Genomic DNA, 24,208 nt, shown 5'->3' on the forward strand with positions numbered 1-24,208 from the left:
CCCCATCCTTCCCTGTGCTGGTGATTAATGCACTGTGTAACGCAGGCAGCCTGGCACACTCTTTTGTTTTTGTTGTTTCGCAAGCTATCAACAGCAGGATTTGCTCTCCTGAACCGCAAGAAATACAAATGATGGGTTTGTTTGTATTTAGCTAATTAGATGACTGGCTGAGCTGGTATCATGCGAGCTGGCAGTTCCTCTTGCTTAAAGCAGCCCCAGCTCTGTTAATTGTGAAAGTCATTCACATAAGCTACATACTTCAGTGGAGCTGTTGTTACCCGTTCATGTTGCAAGGTCTTGTATGGAAAGCTCAGCTCTCTAATGTATGTAAAAGTTGCGGCACAGAGCTTTGAAAAACAGTTGAAGAGGGGACTGCTCACTCAGGCAAGCCTGAGAAATGAGTAATTATACGTATTAAAAAAAAAAAAAAAAGGAAAAGAAAGGGCAGGCATTGCACTTTAGACAAGAGCGGGTCCACAGAGACCAAGAAACACGAATCCTCCCCTGGTTTCTGAATGCTGCTGCTGCTTGACTTGGAAAAAACCCTCTCAGGTCTCCTGTGCTCTGCAGAAGTGGAGCAGTAGCAACGTCACACGTGTATAATCTCTGCTGTACTCAGGGGGACAAGGCTGCAGCTCCTGGAAGGGCTCAGTGCCCTCCCAGGTTTCTGGCTTTCAGGCAAACACTCTCCTTTAGTTGTGAAACATGTGAAACGTTTCACTAAAAATTTTATATTTTCCAGCAAAATACATAGAATAAACTGCATAACTTCTCCACTATTGTTCCAGGGCCTTCGCCAGTTGCAATAAACCCTCAATCACAATGCATGTGTGGGATTAAGTAACACGAAGTCTGGGGAATTTTATTACCAAACTATAATTTGCCAAAAGTACAGCTTAAGGAAGCTACAAGTACTTGTGGGCTCCACCGGATTGCCAAAAACGCATTTATCCAAAGCAAACAGAGACTTACTTTTTTTTTTTTTTTTTTTTTTTTGAGAATGTCAAAACAGGCACTTTCAACATTTACCAAACATTTCAGCCTGCATTTTGGAAACGTGGCACTTGTTTCCAAAAGTCAACCGAAACCAAAGCAAGGCTTTCCAAAGGGTCAGGTTACACCTGTGGGAAACCAACTGTTTTGTTTCAAGTCAGAGCGAAAAAGGTTTTTGTTTATTCCAAGCTTCAGTTCTTATGTTTGAGCTGGCTGGAAGGTTTTGTAGTTGAAATGAAAACACTCATTATTCTCAAAACAAGTATTGTGGCTACATCTCACTGTTGGGCAGGGAGAGCTCCCATTTTCCTTGTTTAGGTAGGGTGGTATCATGACTTACTTGAGAGATCCCGTCCGACTCCGAGGGCGAGCCCATCTTTAATCCACAGCACGATGCCATTATACTCGGGGATGGCGCACAGCAGTGTCACGGGCTGCCCAGCGATCACTACCTGGTCCTGGGGCTGCTGCGTGAAGGAGGATGCTTGACCTGGAGAGGGGAACAAGAGAGAAAGAGGAGGCTGTCAGTTCTCAGGCAGTTTTCCACATGATGCAGTGCCCTGGGAGGCAACAGCCCAAGATGTTCCTGCCACAGCGCAAAGCTGGGGCTGAATTCTGCAGCTCTTAATTATGTGATTACTTATTACCCCCTCATACACTCAGACAAAGTTTTGCAACGTTTTTCCTCCCTGGGGAAAAAAATGATACAGCAAAGAGGTGCCATGCATTTCCTCTAACTATTTTATTCCAAATTGCAGTGCTAGTGTTTTAGCCATCACGATCAACAGATAGAAAAGCAGCAGGACTTCAGGAAGCAATAATATTTTGTATTACACCTAATACAAGAGGATGTTGGTCCTCACCTTCTGAGTCTCGCTCCCACCTCGTGTGCTCTCAGAAATCAGGATGCACAGTTAAGAAACTCCTAGAAAACACGCAGGAGAACAACTGACTGCTGCTGTCCTCTCTTCTTCCAGAGTGTAACCTACTGGTATTTGCTGGGAAGCAACAGCCCTGGCTCGGCGCTGCCTTTTGCCAAAGTTTCATCATCAAACTCGCAAGCCATCCAACCCTAATGAGCCAAGCTCTTAAGCGTGACACCTACCGCCTTGGTTGACACAGGTAGACTAAGCGTGGTGGTTTATCGCCTCCCTCCTCACCCTTCCCCACTCTGAATGCTGCAATAACATTTCAAAGCTCTTGGGTCATCTCCTGCCACGGTGAGACGTCTCACACCTCAGGTGTGAGGTGAAGCTTCTCATTTTTAACAGAAAGTACTCTGATGCAGCATAACCTCTTTCACATCAGGGTTTGTCAAGCACTGGTATTATATTTTATTTTTACTCTTTGAAATACATCATCATTCTTTGGCTTTACCATCACCTAAAAACATTCCAAGTGTTAATTCCTTCCATTTTTTTCTTTCTAAAATGAGCGCTCTGGTCTTCAATCAGGCAAGGTGGGAATCTGGGGTGCCCATACGGCACTTCCCCGTGGTTCAACAGAGATTGGGGCAGATGGCAGCACAGTGCCAGCCCACTCCCTTCTTTCTTGTAAAGAAAACAGTAAAAGCAAGAACAAATGCTGACAAAACATCCCTAAACCAAATATACCTCTCTGGGATGTCTTAGAGAGATGGCTTGTTGTGCTACAAGCTAGCACATGTACACAGTGCCACAGTCTAATGCTGGAAGGTCCTAAAAGTAAAGCCATTTCAGGCTGACCTGCTGATATCTGGACACCTTGTGAGCATGGTTCTTTGTGTTAGTTATTTGTAGAGCATCTGAATAGCGCTATCGCTCTGCCAGCACTTAAAGTCTTGCTTTTACTCTGGATATAGCAGAGATGTGAAAAAGACAGAAGTTGGGAGAAAGGCAGACCGACTGGATTATGACTCGCTCTACTACCTAAGGGGTTTTAAAGATCAGGAACCTTGCTGTGTGGGAATTATCACCCTGCAAAAGGCACAGAATTAAAAGCCCACACCCCTCAGCTGAATGTCAGTTCAATGCACAAAATCGTACCAGGCTGAAGAAGAAGTTTCTCTTTAAAATCAATTTGTTAAACCAGGACGGTCTCTATGTGAGCCACCCTAAATCAATTCAATCCTAATTTACATTAACTCAATTTAATCATTGACTGATGATTAATCCTAAACCAAGGTTAAGTGTGACACAAGTTCTCGCAACTACACTTGTTTCCAAATGAGTTGTTTGGCCTTGCCTACAAGGCAAAGCTACAAAAGCCCAATCGTTTTCTAACTCGTGCAGTTAAACTAATGTATGCCCCCATGTGAGCGCTTTTATTTCAATTTAATTTATTGTAGCTTAACTTAAACTTGCTCTTAGCCAGCTAAAGATGCACGGGGAAGAGCAGAGCTATCCTTTCTAGATTTCTACTAGTTTACATATGTCAGGTTAAAAAGCCGTGCTGAAATATTTGCAAATCTCCCTGCAGTGCCCAGATGCACCTTGAGAACCGTATTCCTGGGTATTTCAGAGGTCCTAGCTCTCCCAAGCACCCACGTATTTGCAAGGAAATCTGATTTTCATCACAGGTGCTCTAAAAGGCCACGGTGGTGGCTCTTGGTGCAGTCCTGCATGCACAACAGGACAGGTTTATTCCAGAGGAGATTCCAGCTCTTTCTGCTGGGAGAGACTTGCTGGAAGTCATGGTGGCCTCCGATACCAGCAGAAACCCTTGCTATGCTGAATTAAGATTTAGAAATTTGGTTTCAAAGGGAATATTAATCAGCTCTGTATTTTATTCAGACCCATAAAGGACAAATGCTACTTGGATACCAGGAAGAAGTGGGGATAAGAGCGAAAATTAGAAAAGGAAGTAGGAAAAAAAAGTGAGCATTTTGCTTTGTTATTTTGTTTGGTGGGGTTTTTTTTATATATATTTTCCACTTGCTAACTATGTTTTCACGGCTCACTCCGTAATCTTGACAATTCTCAAGGCAAGCCAGGCAAGCAGGGACAGTGCTGGAACGCAGCAATAACCCCAAAAGATTGTTTTATCGGCGAGAATTATCAGGTTGTCAGCTGGGAGCTGCGAAAGTCATAATGAGAAAGCAGAAGCACAAAGTGGTGTCCATGCCCTCTGAAAATGTCCATTAAGCAGAGGCTTCATTTGGTAATTGCTGTTGGAAATGAAGCCCTTTTTAGGGTTGGGGTTTTTTTTTGTTGTTGCTGTTTCTTGATTTGTTTCTGAGAGCAGCTGATAGCCATGGAAAATCAGAGCAGAAACATGGCATATGTCTCCTGTCTTTTCCTTCCCTCTGTTTGTTCAGTGTGAAAAATTGTCACTCGAAACCATTTTTTCTGTCCAAGGCTCCATCTCAGCTACAAACAGCTCAGACTCAGTCACAGGAGAGATGGGGGTGAGGACCTTAAGAGCATTACCTGGCCCAGTCCCTGCTCCACAGCAGGATCATCTCTCCCTAAATCACAGATAAAAAAGAAGCAAAAAAATAAAAAAGTACTGAAGGTAGAGCTCAACTAGCTTTCAAATCAGCTTAAAGTCTGATTACTGGGTTTAACTGGGTTTGGAAGATCAGAAGCCCGTCCACGTTACAGCTTTCAGCTGTCTTATGTCTTAATGTCAAAGGAACAAGTAATTTGCAGGAAAGTTTTAAGGGAGATAAGATACTTGACAGAAAATAACTGAAAATGGGGAGATTGGGAGAGGGTGATTTACAAATGCAGGTGAGCAGTTTCAGCTACAAGAAAATGGGCTGAAACACGTCAGTTGGGTACCTTTTCCCTGAACGTTTACAACATTATTACAAAATGGTGCTTTGGTTTCAAAGCAGGGTGGCTTGACTCCAAGAACAAAACAAAACAAGCACTTCAATGATCACACGAGATGCTGTCAGATAACCAGAAGTTTCCCATTCTCTCCCCTTCCACTAAATAGGGTATTAGGCAAAAAAAAGAAAAAAATAAAAAAAATCCAGTTTTAACTATAGCCTAGCTTCTCAAATCCTTGCAGAGATCGGAGTTCAGACCACATGAGCCCAACCAAGAGTCCAGGCAAGGTGCCCGCACCAGCTATCAGCCATCCACCATCTCCCTCTCACCTCCTACAGCACCTTACTGCCACACAAAGGGAACCCAGGTTCAGGTTTTGGGAAGCGCTCCTCTGCCCTGTGGCAGCAGTTGCAAACAGCAAGGCCATGCAGGAACACGTACGAGTCCCTCCTGCAGACCCAAGTGTAGTCCTCTGTTACTTCCACACCCTGTTTTTCCTCTTTTCAAGTGTAAAGACTTGGCATGCTTTCGAAGAAAGAAATAACCCAGTTGATGCTTGGCCTCCTGCAAGCGTCGCTGGGAGCCACTCGGCACCGACTCTGCCCCCCCAAGAGCATCCATGCAAGCATCTTCTGCTATTCATCCAGCAGAGAGTAGACACAGCAAGCAGAAGCAAATATTAGGACTCTGAATTCATTGTTGATTTTTTTTTTTAAAAAAGCAAATGGATATGTAAATGAGATACTAACCATGCCTCTTGGCCACGTTCCAATGCGATGGCAAAGTCCTATCTGCACTCTCAAGCTGCCCTTCTGCTGAATGCAGGTTGTCAGCTGCAGGTCGACCTGCTATTGTAGATGGGGGCTTAGGTGTCAGAGAAGGCGCAAGAGGCTCTTGATCTCGGAGCCTCATCTTCTCCTAGTTGCTGGCTTTGCTTTGCTCCCTGAGGAGCTATTTACACTGCTAGACGACTGCGTGACCTGTTTTCTGGCCCTGCGATCTCCTGTATTCCTGGAGAAAGTCTCTCTAAAACAAAAGCAGGGGGCGCTTCTTGCGGCTATTGAAATCCTAAACAGCAGGAACAAAAATGGGAGAATAAAGGACCCACTGTGAACGCTGAGCAGGCAATAATGCTAACCCTGCTTTCAAAAATCACAGGCAGGATCCTTATGAAGTTACAAGCATGTCATAAAAGCTTAAGAAAAAAAAGAGGAAAAAAGAGAGAACCACTTTAGAAGTCTTTATATTTCCTTAATGGATTTTGCACCTGTGGCTTCTGTTTTTCAGTGTTTCTCTGTAATGTTGCCTCGTTCTTCCAAACAAAGGCTGAGACTCTACTATGTTTGTGACTGCCAAGGGAAATCACGCCGCTAGTGCCATAGCATTCCTTTTCAGAGAAGTCCCAACACCCACGCATGGTGAGGAGGACCAAAAATCCCATTTTACAACCCAGAAAACAGAGGGAGGCACCTACATGATGACGCTGCCAAGGTCACGCAGGGTGTCTGCGATGCAGCAGGACCTTGAAGCTCCTTCCATCGCCAAAGCCTGAACCGGCGACCGGCTTTCTTAGCTCTCTGAAGACTGAAATCTGTTTGCACAAGTTTTTGCCTGAATTATTTCAGCTTGCAGCCTCCTGTGTAAAAACCAGCCTGCCTGCAGACAACTTGCTGCAAGAAGAGAAGAGGCAACCAGGAACAGCAGATAGTTAAATTTTCATTACCCAAGAGAAGTGAGTATTGTAGTAAGAAGCAAGGGACTTACAGAGGGAACAATGACTCATTAGAAATGGAGACACCGTGGCTCCTTTTATGTAAGTGGAGCTTTGAATTTCCATTGTGTTCTGAAAAGAATTAGTCCTTTTTGTTGAGGAGAGGATAGAAGTGGCGAAGGAGGACTATGAAGCTCCTCGTGAAAATATTACTGTTCAGAAATGAAAGGCCCTGTGATTAAGAGCAGTGGGACGTTCTCCTTGTGCCTCAATGCAGAGAGCTAATCCTTCCCTCTACTTGGAGCCAGCGTGACGCATGGTAGGAGGATGATCAAGGGGCTGCTGTGTGATAACCTGAGCCTACACACCACCCTAGAAGGGTCCCTCTTCAGACCAAGTAGATGGCACCACCAAGAGCCCCGATGTAAAGTCACGGCATTTCAGCCCAGCTCAGGGTTGGGTTCTCATTGTGTGACGCCTGGAGATGGAGCCATCTCTTGACCACAGAAAGGACCAGGGAGGGAGGGTAGAGATGGCTGCATGCCCACACTTTCCCGACAGATGAGATGCTTATCTCCACACCACCCCGTGCAGCTTCTGCTATCGATCCCGTGACAAATGGGCTGGTTCTCAGCGCTCATTCAAATGGGTCCTCTTCTCCGAGCCAAGGACAACGGGCTCCCTGCATAAGGCCCACCGCACTTGAAAACACACGCCCTCATTGATTTTTAGATGACTAGGAAAAGCAAGCAGACAAAAGCGTTGCATTATTTACAAAGCTCTCTGGAATTGTCAGTCACGGGGAAGCACAGCGCAAACAGGGAGAGCAGGGAAGAGCCATGCAGGCAGCACAGCCGCTCATTACCTACCTGCCTGCCTCCCAATTACCTCCCTGGTGAGAGATGCCACCCAGACCAGCCTTGAGGTCGCATGCAAGCTCTGGCTGAGCACAGCACCCGTGGAGCAGAAAGGAAAGGGACAGCCAAGTGTCCCCAGGGACACAGCAAGGATTTCCCCAGAAAGGGCAAAGGCAAGCTTTTCTTGCACCTTCAGAGGAGAGAAAAACCTGTGGCTTCCCAGACAGAAGCAGATGAATTGCACCAGCGATGCTGTCCACAGTAAGGAGACATGGAGCAGCGTCCCCAAGGGAGGGTCACTTGTTGGTGATGGCCAGAGCCATGTCAAGTACTTCCTTTCAGCTTCGTGGAAGGAAAAAGAAAAGTAGCTTGAGTTCGTCCCTTGCATAAGCTTTGCTGTATTTTATTTTGTTTCCTTGGGGGGGGAGGAAAAAAAAAAATCCATTTGAACAAAAATGTCAGTTTGGCCTTTTTTAGTTTGACTACGTAAGTCCAGCTCACATAGCTTCTGTACGCTTGATGCTGCTGAATTATTCAATTTGAAAGAAAAAAAAGCACAACACCCTTCAGTCAAGGAATGAATGAGCTGTATGGAAAGGCAAGTGGCAGCATACTTCTCACTGACCAGCTAGCTCTGTGACCCAGCATCGGATGCATCCCCTCTCCTAGTGCGAAGCAGGGACCTGAGCTCGTATCTTGCTCACCCACAAATATCGAGGGAGATGGGACCCCCTTTTTCCTTGAAGGATCCCAACAAGCAAAGCCTGGCAGTCCCTAACAACTCCAGCCAGCTGTGCAGCTACAGAGGGGAAGAAGTGGGCTGCATTCAGGTGAAGCTAAAGCCAAAATGATCCTGGGTGCAGGGACCACCCCAAGAAACGCAACATCAACAGCCAGAGCCGAGCTTAAGCTTGGCCTCTGCATAACCCTTTGCCTCCCAGCCACACGCCAGCTCTGAGCAAGCCTGCGTAGCCTGTGCGCACGCCTGAGCTCATCCTGCAGTGATGTCAGATATTTTCCTAATGCTGCTTAGAGAAGAAACATCAGCATCCCACTGTGTCCACTAAGTAGCTTCAAACAGGAGACAGGGAAATTTTGAATAAGATATTAGACCTTTTAGAAATCTTTTTGTCTATTAGTCACACAGGCAAGAGATCTGAACTATCGAGTATTCCACTTGCTTTGATACCCACATGAAATCCCAGCACTGCTTTCAAAGTCACTGTGAGTAGTTTGATCAGCCATGCAGAAAGGGCTTAAATGTCATCGTCTGCTCTGTTATTAGCTACCAATTGGGAAAGGTGTAAGAGTATACTTACCATGGGATATTTATTAGCATCCTCCTCCCAGCACCAGCTTTGAGAATTACCTCTTGTGAGATTAAATGCCTGTTCTCAGTAGCTCCACCGATAGAAAACAAACTAATGCACTGCACCATGGAATCAAAAATAAGCTGTCCCCAAAAAGCAGCGTTCAAGCGACCTTACGGACTGGTTTGTACTGAATATTCAGACGCTGAATGGATGGCTCCTGGCCGTTCTGCTTTAACAACCTCCTGTGTACCTGCTGCCCAGATAAAGCTGGGCTTGTAGGAAGCAGCGTTATCTTCTATTAGACAAGCTGACAGAGCCAGAAAAAAACCAACCCAACCCCAAACCAAAAAAACCCCACCCAACCAGATGAGCTTTGGGGCACACAGGACTTTTCCTGGGCTGGAAATAGAAGCAGCAAACTGAATTAGGTGGTGTTTTGCCACAGGGGCCAGCACATGGGGGTTTGCTCTTGCAGCAGAGAAGCGGGTGAGGCTTCGCAGGGGGGCAGCAGCAGAACTGAAGGGTCAGCAGCAGGTAAAGCTCGTTGCGTTACTAAAGCTAATGGCAGACAGAAGAGGCGCACGTATTTCCCCGCACGCTGGGCAAGGGCCACAGCTTTGTCCCAAAGCCCGGGGCTGCTGCAGTTACCCCACGATCAGGGCCAAGGTGAGCTATAAGTTCTGAGCCTCCTGCCAAGGCAGCTTGGGGTACAGGGGTGATATCTGCTTCGCTAGAAACAGGGGCAACAGCACCACAAGCTATTTCAAAGGCACTGGAAACCCTGGGCATGGTGCTGATCAGCATCCCTCGCTTGAGACAGGAGACGCTTTGCTCTCGTGAGCAGAGGGGGAAGAGATTTCCTCCCATTGACCCACCTGAAGGCCCCAGGTCCCACTGAAAATTGCCAATGACTCTAAGAAATATTTTGTTATCAGCGCTCCCGAGGAACCTGTCGCAGAATAATAAATTACCATTTGCTCTTCTGTCAAGGTGTAGCTGTCCTGGCACAGCTCCACAGCGGCCAGACTGACGGGCTCGCAAGGGAGCCGAGAGAAGAAGAGGGGATGCTTCGGTAACTCCAGCCGAGCCAGCTTTCTCTGTGGCAACTACAGATGCTTTTCCAGCGCTAACTCTTGGTAGCTGACAAACAGCGCTCGCAAAGGGGTCGGCGGGTCCTCAGCTGCAGGAGCTTGCACAGACACTCCTGGGACCTAAACTCACCCGCTTTAGTCCACAAAGGAGGAAAAGGAACATTTCCTTCTAAAATAACAGCTGATGCTCAAACTAGTGGGCAGCAGTCTGCCCCCTGCAAAGTCTCCCAGATAAAATCCCTAAGGATTTTATCCCTTGTGACCTTCTGAAATCTCTCAGGTGATGCCCCACAGCCCCGGCTTACATTCAACGCAGGTGCGTCCCCTTAGCCCACCCTTCATTCCCAGATCAGGGCTGCTCTTTTGAAATATAGTCTTATAAATCTCAGCTCATCTTTGAGTTAGAGGGCACACAGGACACTCGTCCGTAGGAAAACGTGAAGGATGAATAATCCATTTCACAAACGATTTGGAGATTTCAAAGTCTGGCTCTGCTCCCAGGAAGAGCGGCAACTGGAAGTTGTGCAGTCTACAGGGTGGAAAATTAGACCAAAGAGCTCGCCTTGGGTCACACCATGTTTCACTTCCATCCTCGTTTTAAAAAAATCTGTTATAGCATGCTTTGAGTCACAGAGAAATCAAAATGAAGATTCATTTCAGAACAGAAAATGCAGATATTTAATACTAAAACTACTGAAAGATTCTGTTCCTTCTCAAAATAATTTTGAGTTTAAGCAGTCTCACTACAGGTTGGTGAGACATTACGCCCACTGTATAGATTGGAGAATTCATGCAGAGAGTGGTTAAACAAGTCTCTCTACAGGACTTTGTTTCCAACTTTGCAGGTGCTTGAATTACTACCATGCAAGATGCCCTCCAACAGATACCTTCCCCAAATGAGAAACGCCTTGGTGGGGTACCAAACCACATGTATCGAGGTAGGAAAAGGCAAGAACAAATCTTACTATTGCCCTGAAACATGCCCTTAGAGGCCACTGTCTGCATGAAACATTGACCGCGTTGCTTCTGGGGCAGCTCCCAGCCAGCTTAGCTACGTGATATTACAGATACACCAAGACCTCGCCGATGCTGAGGACTCGCTCCAGCTCCCTGCTGTTTAGCTGAGCTGAGCAGCCGGGCAAGATTGCTTCAGGTTGTGTTGCATGAATTAGCAAGTCTGAAGATGAAGCGGAATGAGAATTAGCAGGTTTCTGCTGTAATTATTGTTTGTTTGGATTTTCCAAGCGGAAATGATTGCAAATATGCACATTTTTTTTTTACATGCAAGATTCGTATTTAAACAAATTATTCTGAAGAACAGCCTAAAGTTAAGCATATACAATACACATGCACACAAAAAAAAAGTGGCAGGCAAAAGACAGGAGGACGTAACAGATGCTGAGATGAACAGGCAGGGAGCAGACCATCGGTTGAGCAGGAAGCGTTTCACACACGTGCTCATCCTCGTTACCTGAGGAAGGTGCTTAAAAACTCATGTACTTTTCTATCTATACATGAAGGCCTAATAAAAGCTCCCCTCCCCTGAAAACCATTGCTCCTATGGCATCCGCAGACCCAGGGAAATGCCTAGAAAGTGCATTTATCCATTGCTCAGCCATCACAGAGGAGGCCAGACACCTGCACCATTGCCTATGACAACTGGCTCCTGCTTTTTGACTGGGTTTTACTCAATAAAGCCAAGAGCCATGACAAATGAGAAGAATCATGAATTCAGTCAACATTTATAGCCCTGCAACTGCTTTATCAGCCCACATGCACCCTGGGGAGAAGCCACGGGGAAGTGGCTGTGCCTTACTGCTGCTAACAAAACCAGTGACTTCTCTGCTTTATTGCTGGAGAAGGGACCACGTCAGAAGGGGACTCAAATGTATTTAAACACAAGGCTTTGCTCTTTATTTTGTTACTGGCTTCTTCCCAATGGTCCCCACTGCAGAGTCAATGGCTTGCTTGTGCAAAACCCCAGTCCAAGAGAAGATTAGCACATTCCAGCCTGCTGAGTTAATTAGCAGGTAATGAGAGGTGCTCATCAATAAACCCAGCTGTTTCTGAACCCCCTCCTGGGTTGAGCCTCCATGCCTGCAGGACATAGGAAGCTTTCAGTCCAGTGACAAGCTCCACGTGGCTCACTTAAGAGCTGATGTGCTCTCACCCCAGAGCAGGCAAAGCCCCAACCCTACAACAGGGAGGCAAAGCTTTGTGAGAGTTCACACAACTAGCAGAGCAACAAAACCCCTCTTCGTTCAGGTTTTTGGGGGAGAGCTGGGCGAGATGCTTTTCCATCTGGTTTGCTGGTAGATGATTCCTTGCCCAGGGTTAAGGGCAGGTAGCGTAAAGCTGGGAGTCAAAATGAAAGGAACCTAATTATTATAGCATTACACTTTCTTACAGTGGAAATCTCTCTCCAAGGATTCCTCCCTCTTGAAACCTCTGTCCACAGCTGGGGACAGAGGACTCCCCCAGGGGAGGGGAAAAAAATAAAGGCAAAAACCTAAAACCTCTTTTGCAGCTTCAAGCACAGCAAACCTCAAATGCAGGTCCCTTTTCAGGCTAAAATCCTGAGGAATGGGGATGGAAAAGTCCCCAAACTAGTAACAGCCACATATTTAGCTTGTGCCACCTACATTTCTGACTTGAGGAAAAGCTTCCTGCCTTCAGTGAGGCAGGAACATAACCTGTTTAAGGCTTTATAGAGAGACACATAACCATCATCATAATTTTTAAGAAGCAATGTGCAACACAGCGCCTTACGGACTCCTATAAATTACTTGGCACCCGGCTGCCAGCTCAGCCTAAGCTCGATATTGCCTGCAGTAATTATTTGGATCAAATGCAGTTTATCTGCTTCATATTTGTGTTTCTGTGCTCTCTGGTAACTTATAAATGTCATTGCAGTGTTTATTTGTTATAATGAAACTTAATGACGTTTGAAACCAATGGCTGTGGTTGTGGGCTGCAGGTTTGAAGTAATCTCTTCATCTCAGGAGCAGGAGGCCCAAAGATAACATTAAATTACCCTATAGGAAAGGAAGATGTATGCAGACAGATATTCAGGCCTGTGTATTATTCATTGGAGAGATGACTAGCAATGAGCCACAGCGCCTAAGGCTACGGACTCAAAGCATTGTCACCCAGCGAAGGCAAATGTTCCTGTCCAAGGGGAACTAGTTGTCAAGCCATAAGCCCAAATGCATCTCAATCTGTTTTATTAAACCTTCGAAGGCATGCTGGGGCGGCTCAGTGCAAGATGCTCGTGTGAAACGGCCAGCAGGGAAGAAACGAGGTGGGGCTGCTGTAAAACAAAGCAGAGCTGGGTAGGAGAAAGAGAGAGAGACTGGCTTTGTGAGGCTTCGAAAGGGGATGGGGATACAGAGCGGCAGCAGGGTGGCTTGGCAGCAGCGGTACCCCACCTCAGCCAGATGTCTGATGCTGAAGGCCATTCTCCTCCCATGTAAGGCCCAGAATAAACTTTTCTTGCCTTTGCTTCAGGCACTGCTCCTTGTCCTCTCCCTTCTTCTGAATAATTTCCTCCCTTGGTTTCTATTGCTGCGTGTATTTATAGACTCTGGTCGTGTCTCCCCTTGAGCCTCCTCCAGACTATATAAATTTACCTCCTCCAGTCTCTCCTCTTACAACCTGCTTTCTAATCCCTGGGCCGCTCCTGCCACCACAGTTAGTATTCTCCCTGGCTTTGCTCCACGCTCCCCGGGCTGCAGGGACCAGCCCCACACACAACACTCCGGTGCCAGTCACATCACAGCTCGCGTGGAGCTGCGCAATTACCGATGCCTTATTACCTTGGGAGCTGCTGAAGCAAAATGCCTGTAGCAACAGCTAGGAACATCTTTCCCTAAGCTCCCTCCTTGCTGTCAGGAGCACGGAGGTACCCAGGACAGTCAGCAACAAAAGCAGCTTTAACCCCTGCAGCACAACCCAGCTTCAGCACCTCTGGTTTTTGAGCTGCTTCCCTTAACGTGGGTACTGTATGGCCGGGCTGATGCTTCCACACCTCCCGGCCATCAAAGGCTCAGTACACACTACTGCATTTCTCAGGAGTAAAGAAATAGCGTCACTAGCCCCTTCCCCACCAGGGCAGTGAGGCTTTAAGGTCTGCAGGAAACTGGACCCCAGCTACCAGTGCAGTGAAGTTTGGCTTTTTGTCTTCACCCGCTTCTCCTGCACAAGGTCAGACAGGTGTGGAAATGCCCTGTGCTGCAGCCATCTGTCCTCAGCAGCACAGCTTCTTCCTTTTGGTCCGAATCTAAGCAAAGGGAGATACAGTCCTCCCGCGCTGCCATGAACCTGTCTGCCTCCCAAGGCTGTTGTGCCCACCCATTCCAAATCCCTAAACAACCCTGGGAACGCCAATGCCTGGAGTTTCAGCCGTTTCACATGATTTTAGGAAAAGATTGCTTCCACCAAAACACTCCGAGGAGCAGCAGATGGAGTGCATCTGTCACTTGGCCATCTCTGTATCCTACCACCAGCTAAGGTCCCAGGCCCTGCCACAAGAGGCTCTCCCAGACAGTCGCCCTGGGGACATGCAGCACAAGGAGGCGATTCCCGGAGAGGTCAAACACTACAAGCAAACACCTCTCCATGCATTACTCACCCACCAACAGGAAGGGATAAAAAGCCTGGGTAACTTATTTGATTAACCTCATCTGACCATCTGGATTAAAACCAGAAGCTATTATTGGCAGACATGTTACCTGATGACAACTGACAAGAGAAATTAATCTTCATTACTTGCAATCCTTACGCAACCAGCCCAGAGAACCTCCTGCAAGGACCTCACCAGGAGAGCTCATCCGAGACCCCATCTCCGAGCTCCTTAGCGTGGACAGGACCTCTGTGAGACAGCCTGCATTTCCAGCTGGAAGCACCGTGGATTACTGCACCCGCACACAGCTTCTCGCAGCACCCAGAGCCTCGGCAGAAGTCTCCCAACCACGAACCGACTGGATCTAACCTTGCTTAAAACCTCCGTGACATCGATTAATGAGAAGGAGAGGACTGTGCAGGGCCACCTGCAACGACCTTGCCTGCAAACCCTTGAAAAGGGAGTTAATTCTGGAATAATGCCTCGGCTCGGCGAGGAGGGGTTGCGGGCCCCGCCGTCTCCCAAGTAGCTATCGAAACAAACAAGTTGACAAATGAGGCTGCCTCTTAATGAAGCTGAAGCCGAAGTCGATACTCAGCCCTTCTATCAGGGCACAGATCAAAGATGGTCTCAAGGGCAAACGACCTTGGTGGGGGTGGGACAGCTGTCACTCGGAGGAGGGAAGGGATGGCACGGAAATGAAGAGGAGCAGCCTTGGAAACAGGGGGAGACAAGGGCAACTTGCAGAAGAGGAAAGGAAAAAGATTTAGAAGAGGAGTAAAGCAGAAGACTGGGGGGAAGCCTTTCTTCCAGGCCTGATATGCTCTTTCAGCAATTAAATCTGGTTATTAAGATCCTGGTATTCTTTCCGTCCTCCACTATCACTGCAGCGCTTCCAGAGCGACATCATTCTGACAAAAACATATTTCAGGTGTTTCCTCTGCAGAGGCTTTCCTTCTCCTCCCCACCCAAACTAACAAAAGACTGAAATGTGGAAGGATCAAGGTTCCCCCATCTATTTTAAAGTATTTGGGGCAGGTTAAAATTTCACCTTCAAGTTAGGTACACTTGGGGAGATTTTCTGCTGTAGCAGACAGGGGCAGGGAGGGAAATAGAGGCAGGAAGGGAAGGAAAGAAGTAAAACACTCAGGTAGGAACAGTACAATGGATAAAGAGATCTAAAACACTCAGGTAGGAACAGTACAACAGATAAAGAGATACCTTCCACAAAAATAAATCAGCTTCCTCACTATCAACAGACATTTGTAGATAGAGCCATTTGTGCACGGGCCAGTTTTACAGCACCCTTGCTTCCATCAATGTCCACTGCGTCCTCTGAGCCACCGCTCTAGGACCGTCCCTTCCCAAACAGCGCAACCTTGCAGCAGGGAATGGCGAAGACAGGAGCTCTTCTGAGGACAGTGCAAACTAGGACTCACCTGGGGCAGCCCAAGCCTGATCCCAACCTCACCGCTGGCTGGCTGCGGACAACCCCCTTGCTGCTATTCCATACCCCCACTTCGGCTGGTTTAGGGTGCAGGTTCCCGGGGTGGGGATCGCTTCCCTCCCCATTTGCACAGCACCTAGCACAACATGGACTTCGTCCTCAGCTGAAGGCTTCTGCTGCCACATGAGTCAACACCCCCATACTTCCCTGCCACGTCATCTCCAGAAACCTCCTCCAGCAGCTCCGCTCCCCCTGCTTCTCTTTGAAAGCTCCTCGATTGAATGCTGGTCTAAGCTGATGGCAACAAAGACCTGGCATACTTATCTCCAGGTCAACCTAAATATTTCATTTAGCTTCTAAAGAAGTCAATTCCTTTCTCTCTCTCTCTCCCTTCCTTTATTTTAAAATCTCAAAATGCATACCGTCTCTCATGAATATTGATGAGGATCATTAGTCACTGAACATTTCACTTCCCTTCTCTTTCCCCCGTCTATATAAAACCTTCATCTTTGTTAAAGGGAAAAAAAGAAAATCCATCTGAAGTTATATCTCTGGATGTGTTTTAAGATTAGCTCCATTAATACAATTATAGATTAAGTAAATACCTATGGGAGCAAATACTGGGCATAAAAGGATATGTATATACAGGCCCCAAGATTGCTGCTGCACTGGAGGTAACTGTTAAGGTTTGTGGTTTAAGTTCATTGCTTTGGGATGGATCACAGTAGCAGCCCTGGAGTACTAAATAACCATCACATTGGCGGCCCGGCCAAGGGGATTTTCACTCACCCCCCCCCCCCCCCCCGCTTCCTACCTATCTTTCAGGTTTTTGACCACACCTGTTCCTTCCGTCTTCATCAACCTCAACCTGAAGGCTGCTAATGGACTTCGGTTTTATTTAGTGAATACAGATGGCCGGGTTTGGCAAGATACACCGAATAGCTCGGGAAGAAAAAGAACGGGACTTGCAGCATTCAGCTCGATACTTTAAAACAATATTTCACTATTTCCTTAGGGAAAGAATGGATTTTTTAGAAGGGTTAAAAAAAAAAAAAAGCCAGCCCAAACAAAGCAAAATACTTTGCTGGGTGTTTTGCAGCATCTTTCAGTCAAATCCAACAAAGTCCCACTTCACTGAGAAATGGGAATATGTTCATTTTGTTGGCCTGAAACACACAATTTCTTTTGATTTGTCATTATAGCTGTGAAATCCAGCTGTCTTGCACTGCTCCTGTAAGAAAGGAGCTTCACCTTACAGGTTGGGACTGCAGAGCAGAGATGACGTTATGGGACCTAATGACACACAGGGAAACTAGTAGGGAACAGAGCTACAAAACTATTTATTTAAGCCTTTTCATGGCATACTAAAGCCACAGGCTTTCTCGTGCATGTAACACCAGAAGGGTTTCTTCACAACCACCTTACTCAGCTCCCACCCCACAGCTTGGCTTTAGAGGGAAGTACTCTAGCCATGGCCACAGCAAGTTTCTGCTCACAACTGCACAATAGATTTACTTCTGCTGGCTTGAGAGCCATTTTAATGGCAAGCCTGGCTGTTTATCAATATAGAATGTGTGTCTCAGCGTGGGACTTAAAAGGCTGCAGCAGCTTTAATTGATGTTCTAAGCGACAGTAACTTGGTACTACTGCTTCACTGGTCCAGTCTGTGAAGCTTCAACCCTGGCCGTCCCTGCAGAAAGCATGCATGCGTGTCTGCCTCCAGGAGAGGGAGGTTAGAGATCCAGACCAGCCATAAATGAACCCTATGTTTCCTTGCAGCAGTGGGTAAGCCTGCAGTGCTTCGTAGAAAATAGCACTGCATTGCAATGCCTGTGTCCCACGACTCCCCCCAAAAAAGGCAGAAGAGATGCTCCTCCTTTCTCCAGCCTTGGGTAGGGATATACCGTCACCCTCCTGCCCCCTTCCTGAATCAAGGTCCGGATCATTTTCTTGGAAGCAATGACTTCCAGATACTTTGAGAAGCTAGAAGCTTCCACACAATCATGCCATCCTGTCCATGCCAGGAGGATTTATGGTATCATCAGAACCTGACTTAATGGCAGAGCCAGACCTGCATGTCCAGGTTCGGGTCTGGTGGACACCGTGTCAACAGTGTGACCTGTATTGCTAATGAAATACTGCCTGCCAGCAACCTCTCTGGCAGGGTCCCCATGGACACAGAGGGAGGAAAGCTAAATAACAGACCCCCGGGCTGCAGCAACAGCTCTGCAGAGAGGGGAAAATTATCAACAGGTACACAAGCTCGAAGGTAAACTCTGAGGGTAGCCTGGAGGCAGCGCAGAGATGAGAAAACCAGAGTCACCATCTTCAGAGAGAAGCCTTGCATCTCCTTTAATTCATGCTCCCCCTGCCTCCTGATACACTTGAAAAATAAACCAGGCCGAACCCAGCAGAGACAGCAACACCAAAAGAGGGCCAGCCAGCATAAGGTGAACTATGTAACCTTATCTCTGCCCTTTTCCAGGTGCATTTTACAGGACAAGTTTTTCCCAAGAGCTTGCTGTGTTCCTTAGGTGCGCATCCCATTTCAAATGCCATTATGGACTTCAAGGGGCATGCAAGGGCAACGGAATTCAAGTAGCCAGGATATTCTAAATCCCACCCTCAATACTGATCCATGTTTATTAATGCCTAAGATTCCTGAAGTGTCTTTAGCAGGCCCTCCGGTCCCTGCAAAAGGATAGATAGTACACAGATTCCATGTGATCCCAGGTTCTGCCATACACACCTGCAGGCTGAACAGCAAGAGAAGCAGCTCCTGAATTATCTCACGCCAGTACTTGGGGAGCGAGAAAGTATTGTATTCATTTGTTTAAGACCACACAACAATAGCTTTCCACAGGGGACTGCTACTCAGATCAATACATAAAATTACACCCTTAGACCATTAACTGCTACAACACCACCGTTACCATAAAACTTGCAAGCTTTGCGTCAGATTTATGACAGGCAGAGGTGCTCAGCCACACTGCCACCGCTGTAGACAACTGGAACATTAAAGGATGAAACCCTGCTCCCCATCTCCAAAAGAGCAGAGCACGGCAGTAAGCTGGGGAAGAGTTTCCTATCCTGCCTGAATGGCAGAGCACACAGGATCCTTCCCTCAGCAGCATCCTTGTAAGTGTGCTTGACTCACCAGTGAGGACCTGGCTCACAGCAGCATACGCCTCTCCAGTGAGGTTCTGCATTTTACCCAGTTTTCTAGCTGACCCAACCCTGGCAAAGTCTCTTCTTGACACTAGACAAAAAGACAGCTTGTATGCTGTTTTTTCCTCAGGTTTCACTTACATCCCTGCCTTGTTTAGCTAACAGACATGCACAAAGCATCACAGAAATATCAATGAGGGCACTGCTGATAATGCATCTTTAACAACTTCTCCGGAGCTTGCTCCATCCAGTCGCGTCTTCCTTCTCAAATGCCTTTGTCAGATAAAGAACAAAAGGCTCAATGCAGCTTATACAGGAGATGCCTTCCCTAATCAATTGTGATTGTGTCTTCACGAGTAGACACGAATGACAACGCTTGGGGTAAGGCGAGCTTCCCTATCACAGAGCTGCCAAGCCCTGGAGGAGACAGCACCTTTATTGGCAATGACAGCAGAGTTAGCAATGTGAAGTTCGCACAGCATCCCGTGGGGAGCTTTGGTGATCGGCTAATAACGGACCCACCGCTACACTGGATCCCAGTTGATTTTGTGCCAGGGATCCTGTAGCTTTGAGTAAAGCTTTGCAGAAATCCCATGCCCAGGTTGCAGACTGATGCAAAGCCTCAGAGGGCAAACTGTAAGAAGATGCTGGGACGCTCAAGAAGATGCTCAAGTTGCTTATGGGCTGTTGAGATCCACTGCTAAAGCAAGCTGAGCAGAGCCAATGCTGCTTGAACTAAAGCAAGTAACATGTTACAGGTCTGGTCCCAAAGAACAGACACTTTCCACTACTGGGCCAGAGAACTGAGTGGAGTTTGAGCTTCTCCAGCAACACAGAGGCTGTGGGCATCTGGTAGAGGAAAAAGGTCACTTTTTACAGGGAAAAGAGGGGCTGGCTCTGATTTATCCTTGAGACTGAGGAAGATTCACGCTCTGCCTGTGCTGCTGCTGATGTAAAAGTCACTTGCAAGATCCAGATTAAGCGTCCCCATAAATCCAAGCAATTCTGAAGCAGCAACTGCCTTGCTGGGCTGCTAACGGGTGGCATGAATACGTCACTGCGTCTCAGTGCCACACTCTAATAGGACGTTTTCCTGGCAGGAAGCATTCACTGAACCCGCTTTGAACTACAGCAGGCAGCAGAAGGGGCGTTCAAGCAGAGAGACATTTGGAGAAGAGACACAGCCAGCTTCTCTGAACAAGCCATTTTTCCCAAAACAGCAGGGACACCATCCAGAGTCCCAGCTGGTTTCTCTCCAGGCGGTAAGACAGGGCCTGACAGAGAGAAGAGCCTTGAATCAGGGTGCTGTAGAAAGGATGCTCAGCCTTCGGAGGGAAAGGCACAGAGTCCCTCTGTTCTCCACTGAAGGAGCAGGAGGGCACGGTGGGATGGCTGAAGCAGGGTGGGACTGAACTGGGCACACATCTATCTACAGCCCAAAGAAGAGCAACGCATCCAGCTTCCGTGCCTACCAGAATATCCAGGGCTTCGATATTTAGGACACGTTTTAAAGCTTAAACTCAGTTTTGGGTTTAAATCCATTTCCTTTCCTCCTCTGCTCTCTGTCCTTCTTGGTATTGGATTTTACCCATCTTGGCATTGCTGCCACAGCACCCCAGCACCACGCTAACCTAAATGCTCCCTCCTGCAGCAGAAAGCAGCTGCAAAAGCACCCGCAGCCTTCGTTCTTGCAAGAGCTGCAGATTCCCTTTGAGAAGCTATTAAGAAGCAGTCGAATAGAGCAACCTTTCATCGACAAGTCACTCGGCCCTTTAAATGATCTCCAAATAGTGGTTTCTTTTTATTGCTTTCTGCAGTTTAACAGCCTTGATTTCAAGTTACTTTGGCTTATGATAAACTCCAGATCTATAACGCTTCTATTCTCTCCCTCTTTGGTCTCTCTCACCCACTTCTTCTTTATGTTTTTATTAAAAAAAGATCCAGGAAAACAGATAGCAGATTAAAAGGGAAACAAATTGAAATGGGTCAAATGTATCTTGCTTAGATGACAGCCACCCCATTAGATACTTTTAAACAGGACAAATAATCCGTTCAGAAGCACAAGTGGGCTTTTACATTTATTCTAAATTACAAACCAAATGATTGCAGCCTCAAATGGAAGCACTGGCTAATTGCACTAATATCTCACTAATTCCAGCACCAAGGAATGGGGGAAAAACTAACGATTTTCACCATTTTACCAGTTATTCAATTTAGACCAAGGTACATTATGCAAACCCTGGGTTGAGCTTCCTTTCCATTTTGTGATCTATGACAAGGACTGGAATTCCAATTATTAATAATGGAGGAGCTATAATTATTCTAAGGATGGGTACGAGATAATTATAAGCCATAAAAACAGCTTTCATATGCATACACAATTCTCTTCCCCACATCTAGCAGAACCAAAACCTATCTGCAGACTAGAGATACGCTCAAGTTGAAGACAAAAAAACCCCATCCGGAGCTACACTGCTCGCAGTTCACGAGCACAAAGCCACAGCTGATAACACAAGCCAGAAACAGGCAGCTGCCCAGTTCTGCCAGGCAGGCAGGGGCCGATCCAAATCATCCCTACTAGTTGCAGCCTGTGAGAGCTGCATGGATGCACGAGCCATCACAAGGAGAGCAGGCTGGTGGCTCTCCTTCAGTTCAGGCCAGCAGCGTCACTGCCTCTCTGGACCAACCCTGACCTGTGTCCCACGTTGGAGGTATGTGGATGAATCTCACCCTTTCGGGATCTTCATCTTCCTCCAACAAGAGACATCAGAGCTTTGCGTTAGTCCCAGTGCCTTTAAATAAGATCCCAAACCTTCTGAACAAAAGAGTCAAGGTGAGATTTGCAGCTCAGACTGCAAAACTTTCACGTTCTCATCATCTACACTCCCAAAACTCAAGGGTTGTCTTATGCTGACCAACAGCCCCACACAGCCTTTAGAGAAAAATCTTCCACCTTGGATTCAGACAGAAAACTGAACAGATTTCTACAGTCATTACCCAGCAAATACGATTTGCTAAGCACCACCCTCTTCCAATTAAACACAGAGCAGCACTCGTTGCTATGTGGAGCTGCAGCTCTGCGGTAATGGCTGCTGGTATTGCTGTGCTTTGTATAGTGAACGGAGACACCTTGAATGCAGAAAACTACAGAGACTGGGTTCTGCTTCCAGCCCAAACGGAGGGCGGCTGCTGCCAGAGATAACTCCTGGCACACCAGCCAGTGTTTGCATCTAGAGCGGCCGATACCAAGGAGACTGCCTGCAGATTAAGGTACAGATTTTAGCCTCGTGCCTGTCCCTAACCGGTGATGTGGATGCGAGCAAAGCAGAAAGCAGGGCTATAAGCCAAGCTTATAACCCTTAGCTGGTCCAGGAGGAGGAGGATGCAACGGCTCCTTCTTCTGTCCCTTTTCCCATCCATGCCTGCTTTCACCACCCTGGACACGAGGATGAAGCCCACCCTTCCCCTCCACGCAGCGACAAAGCCAAGCGCTGGGTCCACTCTGCAGAGATGCCACCTGCCCACTGGGTGTGAGGACACGAGAGCCAGCGAAGTGCCTGGAAAGGGAGGTGAGAGGAAGGAAGGGAGCTGCCCTGCCCCGCTACCCTGGAGATGCGAGGAGATGGTTGTAGGCACCTTCCAGCAGCCGACGGCTGGTGGGAACAGGTGGTGAAGGAGAAGGCTGACACCTCTCAGCGCGTAATTGTTCCCGTTAGTAGCTTTATGAATGGCAGCCAAAAAGTGCCATAATTGCTGCAGTGACACTTGCTAATGACTCGAGTTATATCTGGCAAGAAGTCAAAGGCAGGAGAGAAGAAGAAAAATAGCAGGATTGACATCTGTATACCTGCCTTTGACCACTGCAGAGGAGAGCAGAGGAAGTCCAGCTGGGGACCTGCAGCTATGGAGAGGCAGGGACCAAGCACGACAGGTGAGCAGGGTGAGATTTTACAGCACACCTCTTGCCTTCCCTTGGGAAGGGAAGAGTACTGAACGTGAACGGGAAGAGTGAATAGAAAAACAAGCCCCAGTTTTCAGGTTAGTTCAAGATCCTTGTTCTTGGGGGACTAAGGTGACCACCTCATAGATACCATCTTCCTACTCCAAAATCACCTCAAATCAGGGCAACACAAGCCCTGGGGAAAGCAGGGTAACTCAGCTCACCGCCAGCCTAAGCATCACCTCTGTTGCATGGCATATGCCTTGGGACATTCAGTCCACGAGCCGCGGCTCCTGCTGAACGACCACTGTGGCCAGGGGAGAGTTGTTCCTGAAGAGGAATCCAGCCCCTCGTGAGCAAACAGCATGCTCCTCCTGATTATGTATCTGTTTCTGAATGTTAACAAACAGTCGGCAGCATCTGATTGAGTGGGTTATTAGCAGAACGAAGACAGATGGTGGGGGATTAACTCTAAAGCATCTTTATTGCAAGGCCGTCATTACAGACAGCTCTACCTCTCTCTCCCTCCGTCTACAACTGTCACCAGCTTAATTTCACCCTACAACTCACAGCCACACACCAAACAGCAAACCCAGCACGCAGACAAGGCAATTGTCAATCACAGCAAAGGGATAAGCATATAGCAGCTATGCTGGAGCCTGGCCCTTCCCCCCCCCACCCCCCCCCCCCCCCCAAATTGTGCCCAAATCCAGCACCTTTCCTGTTGGGGGCTTTCCAGCAGCAATAAAGCGAGAGGCAAGCGTTCCCGACGCAGCACAGCAATGCCAGCTGCAAGGAGAGTGCCCAAATCATTTTTGCCTTGCACATCACCAGCAGCACCAGCAGCAGCCCAGGCTGCTCTGTTGCCTTACAGCTGGGAGGGACACCAACACCTCACCCAGACCTGTTTTTTCGTGACACAGGTTGATATGAGGAACTGGTATGTGTTAACTAACACTGACAGAGGCAAGTTCTTGGACACTTATTTTGGCTTCTCGCCCTGGAGGACTGCTCAGTGAGAAGAGCCTGCATCTGCAATCGGTTGTGTTAATGGACATCCATCACCTGCCAGCTGGTAAACAAACAACATGATGTTACCAAAGACCCTTGCTGGGCACAGCCACAGAGCATCTATAAGCCACAACATTTATTTTACCCTGCTGGGAGAGGTTGCCACATTGGTCTGCAAGTGCCCAGCCTGGATCTTCTCCACGGGGATAGCCAAGAGAAACGCTTTCCCACCAAGAAGTGATTCCTCCACACTGGCAAGGCCTCCATCTAAGTCTTGTGCTTCTCTACCTACGAGCGCATT

The 24,208-nt window shown here is 47.5% G+C and overlaps 1 protein-coding gene across 2 annotated transcripts in view; it reads right to left on the reverse strand.

Annotated features, from left to right (window-relative positions):
* Window positions 1–24,208, reverse strand: part of KIRREL3 (kin of IRRE like 3 (Drosophila)) — a 123,666-nt gene that overhangs the window by 97,351 nt on the left and 2,107 nt on the right. For both annotated transcript variants that reach the window (XM_010581374.1, XM_010581373.1), the window contains exon 2: window positions 1,334–1,483. In XM_010581374.1, coding sequence (XP_010579676.1) covers window positions 1,334–1,483 — 150 coding nt within the window. The remainder of the gene's footprint in view (window positions 1–1,333; window positions 1,484–24,208) is intronic.

This window comes from Haliaeetus leucocephalus, unplaced genomic scaffold (assembly GCF_000737465.1).
Source record: "Haliaeetus leucocephalus isolate CR32 unplaced genomic scaffold, Haliaeetus_leucocephalus-4.0 Scaffold773, whole genome shotgun sequence".
NCBI classification, from domain to species: Eukaryota; Metazoa; Chordata; class Aves; order Accipitriformes; family Accipitridae; genus Haliaeetus; species Haliaeetus leucocephalus.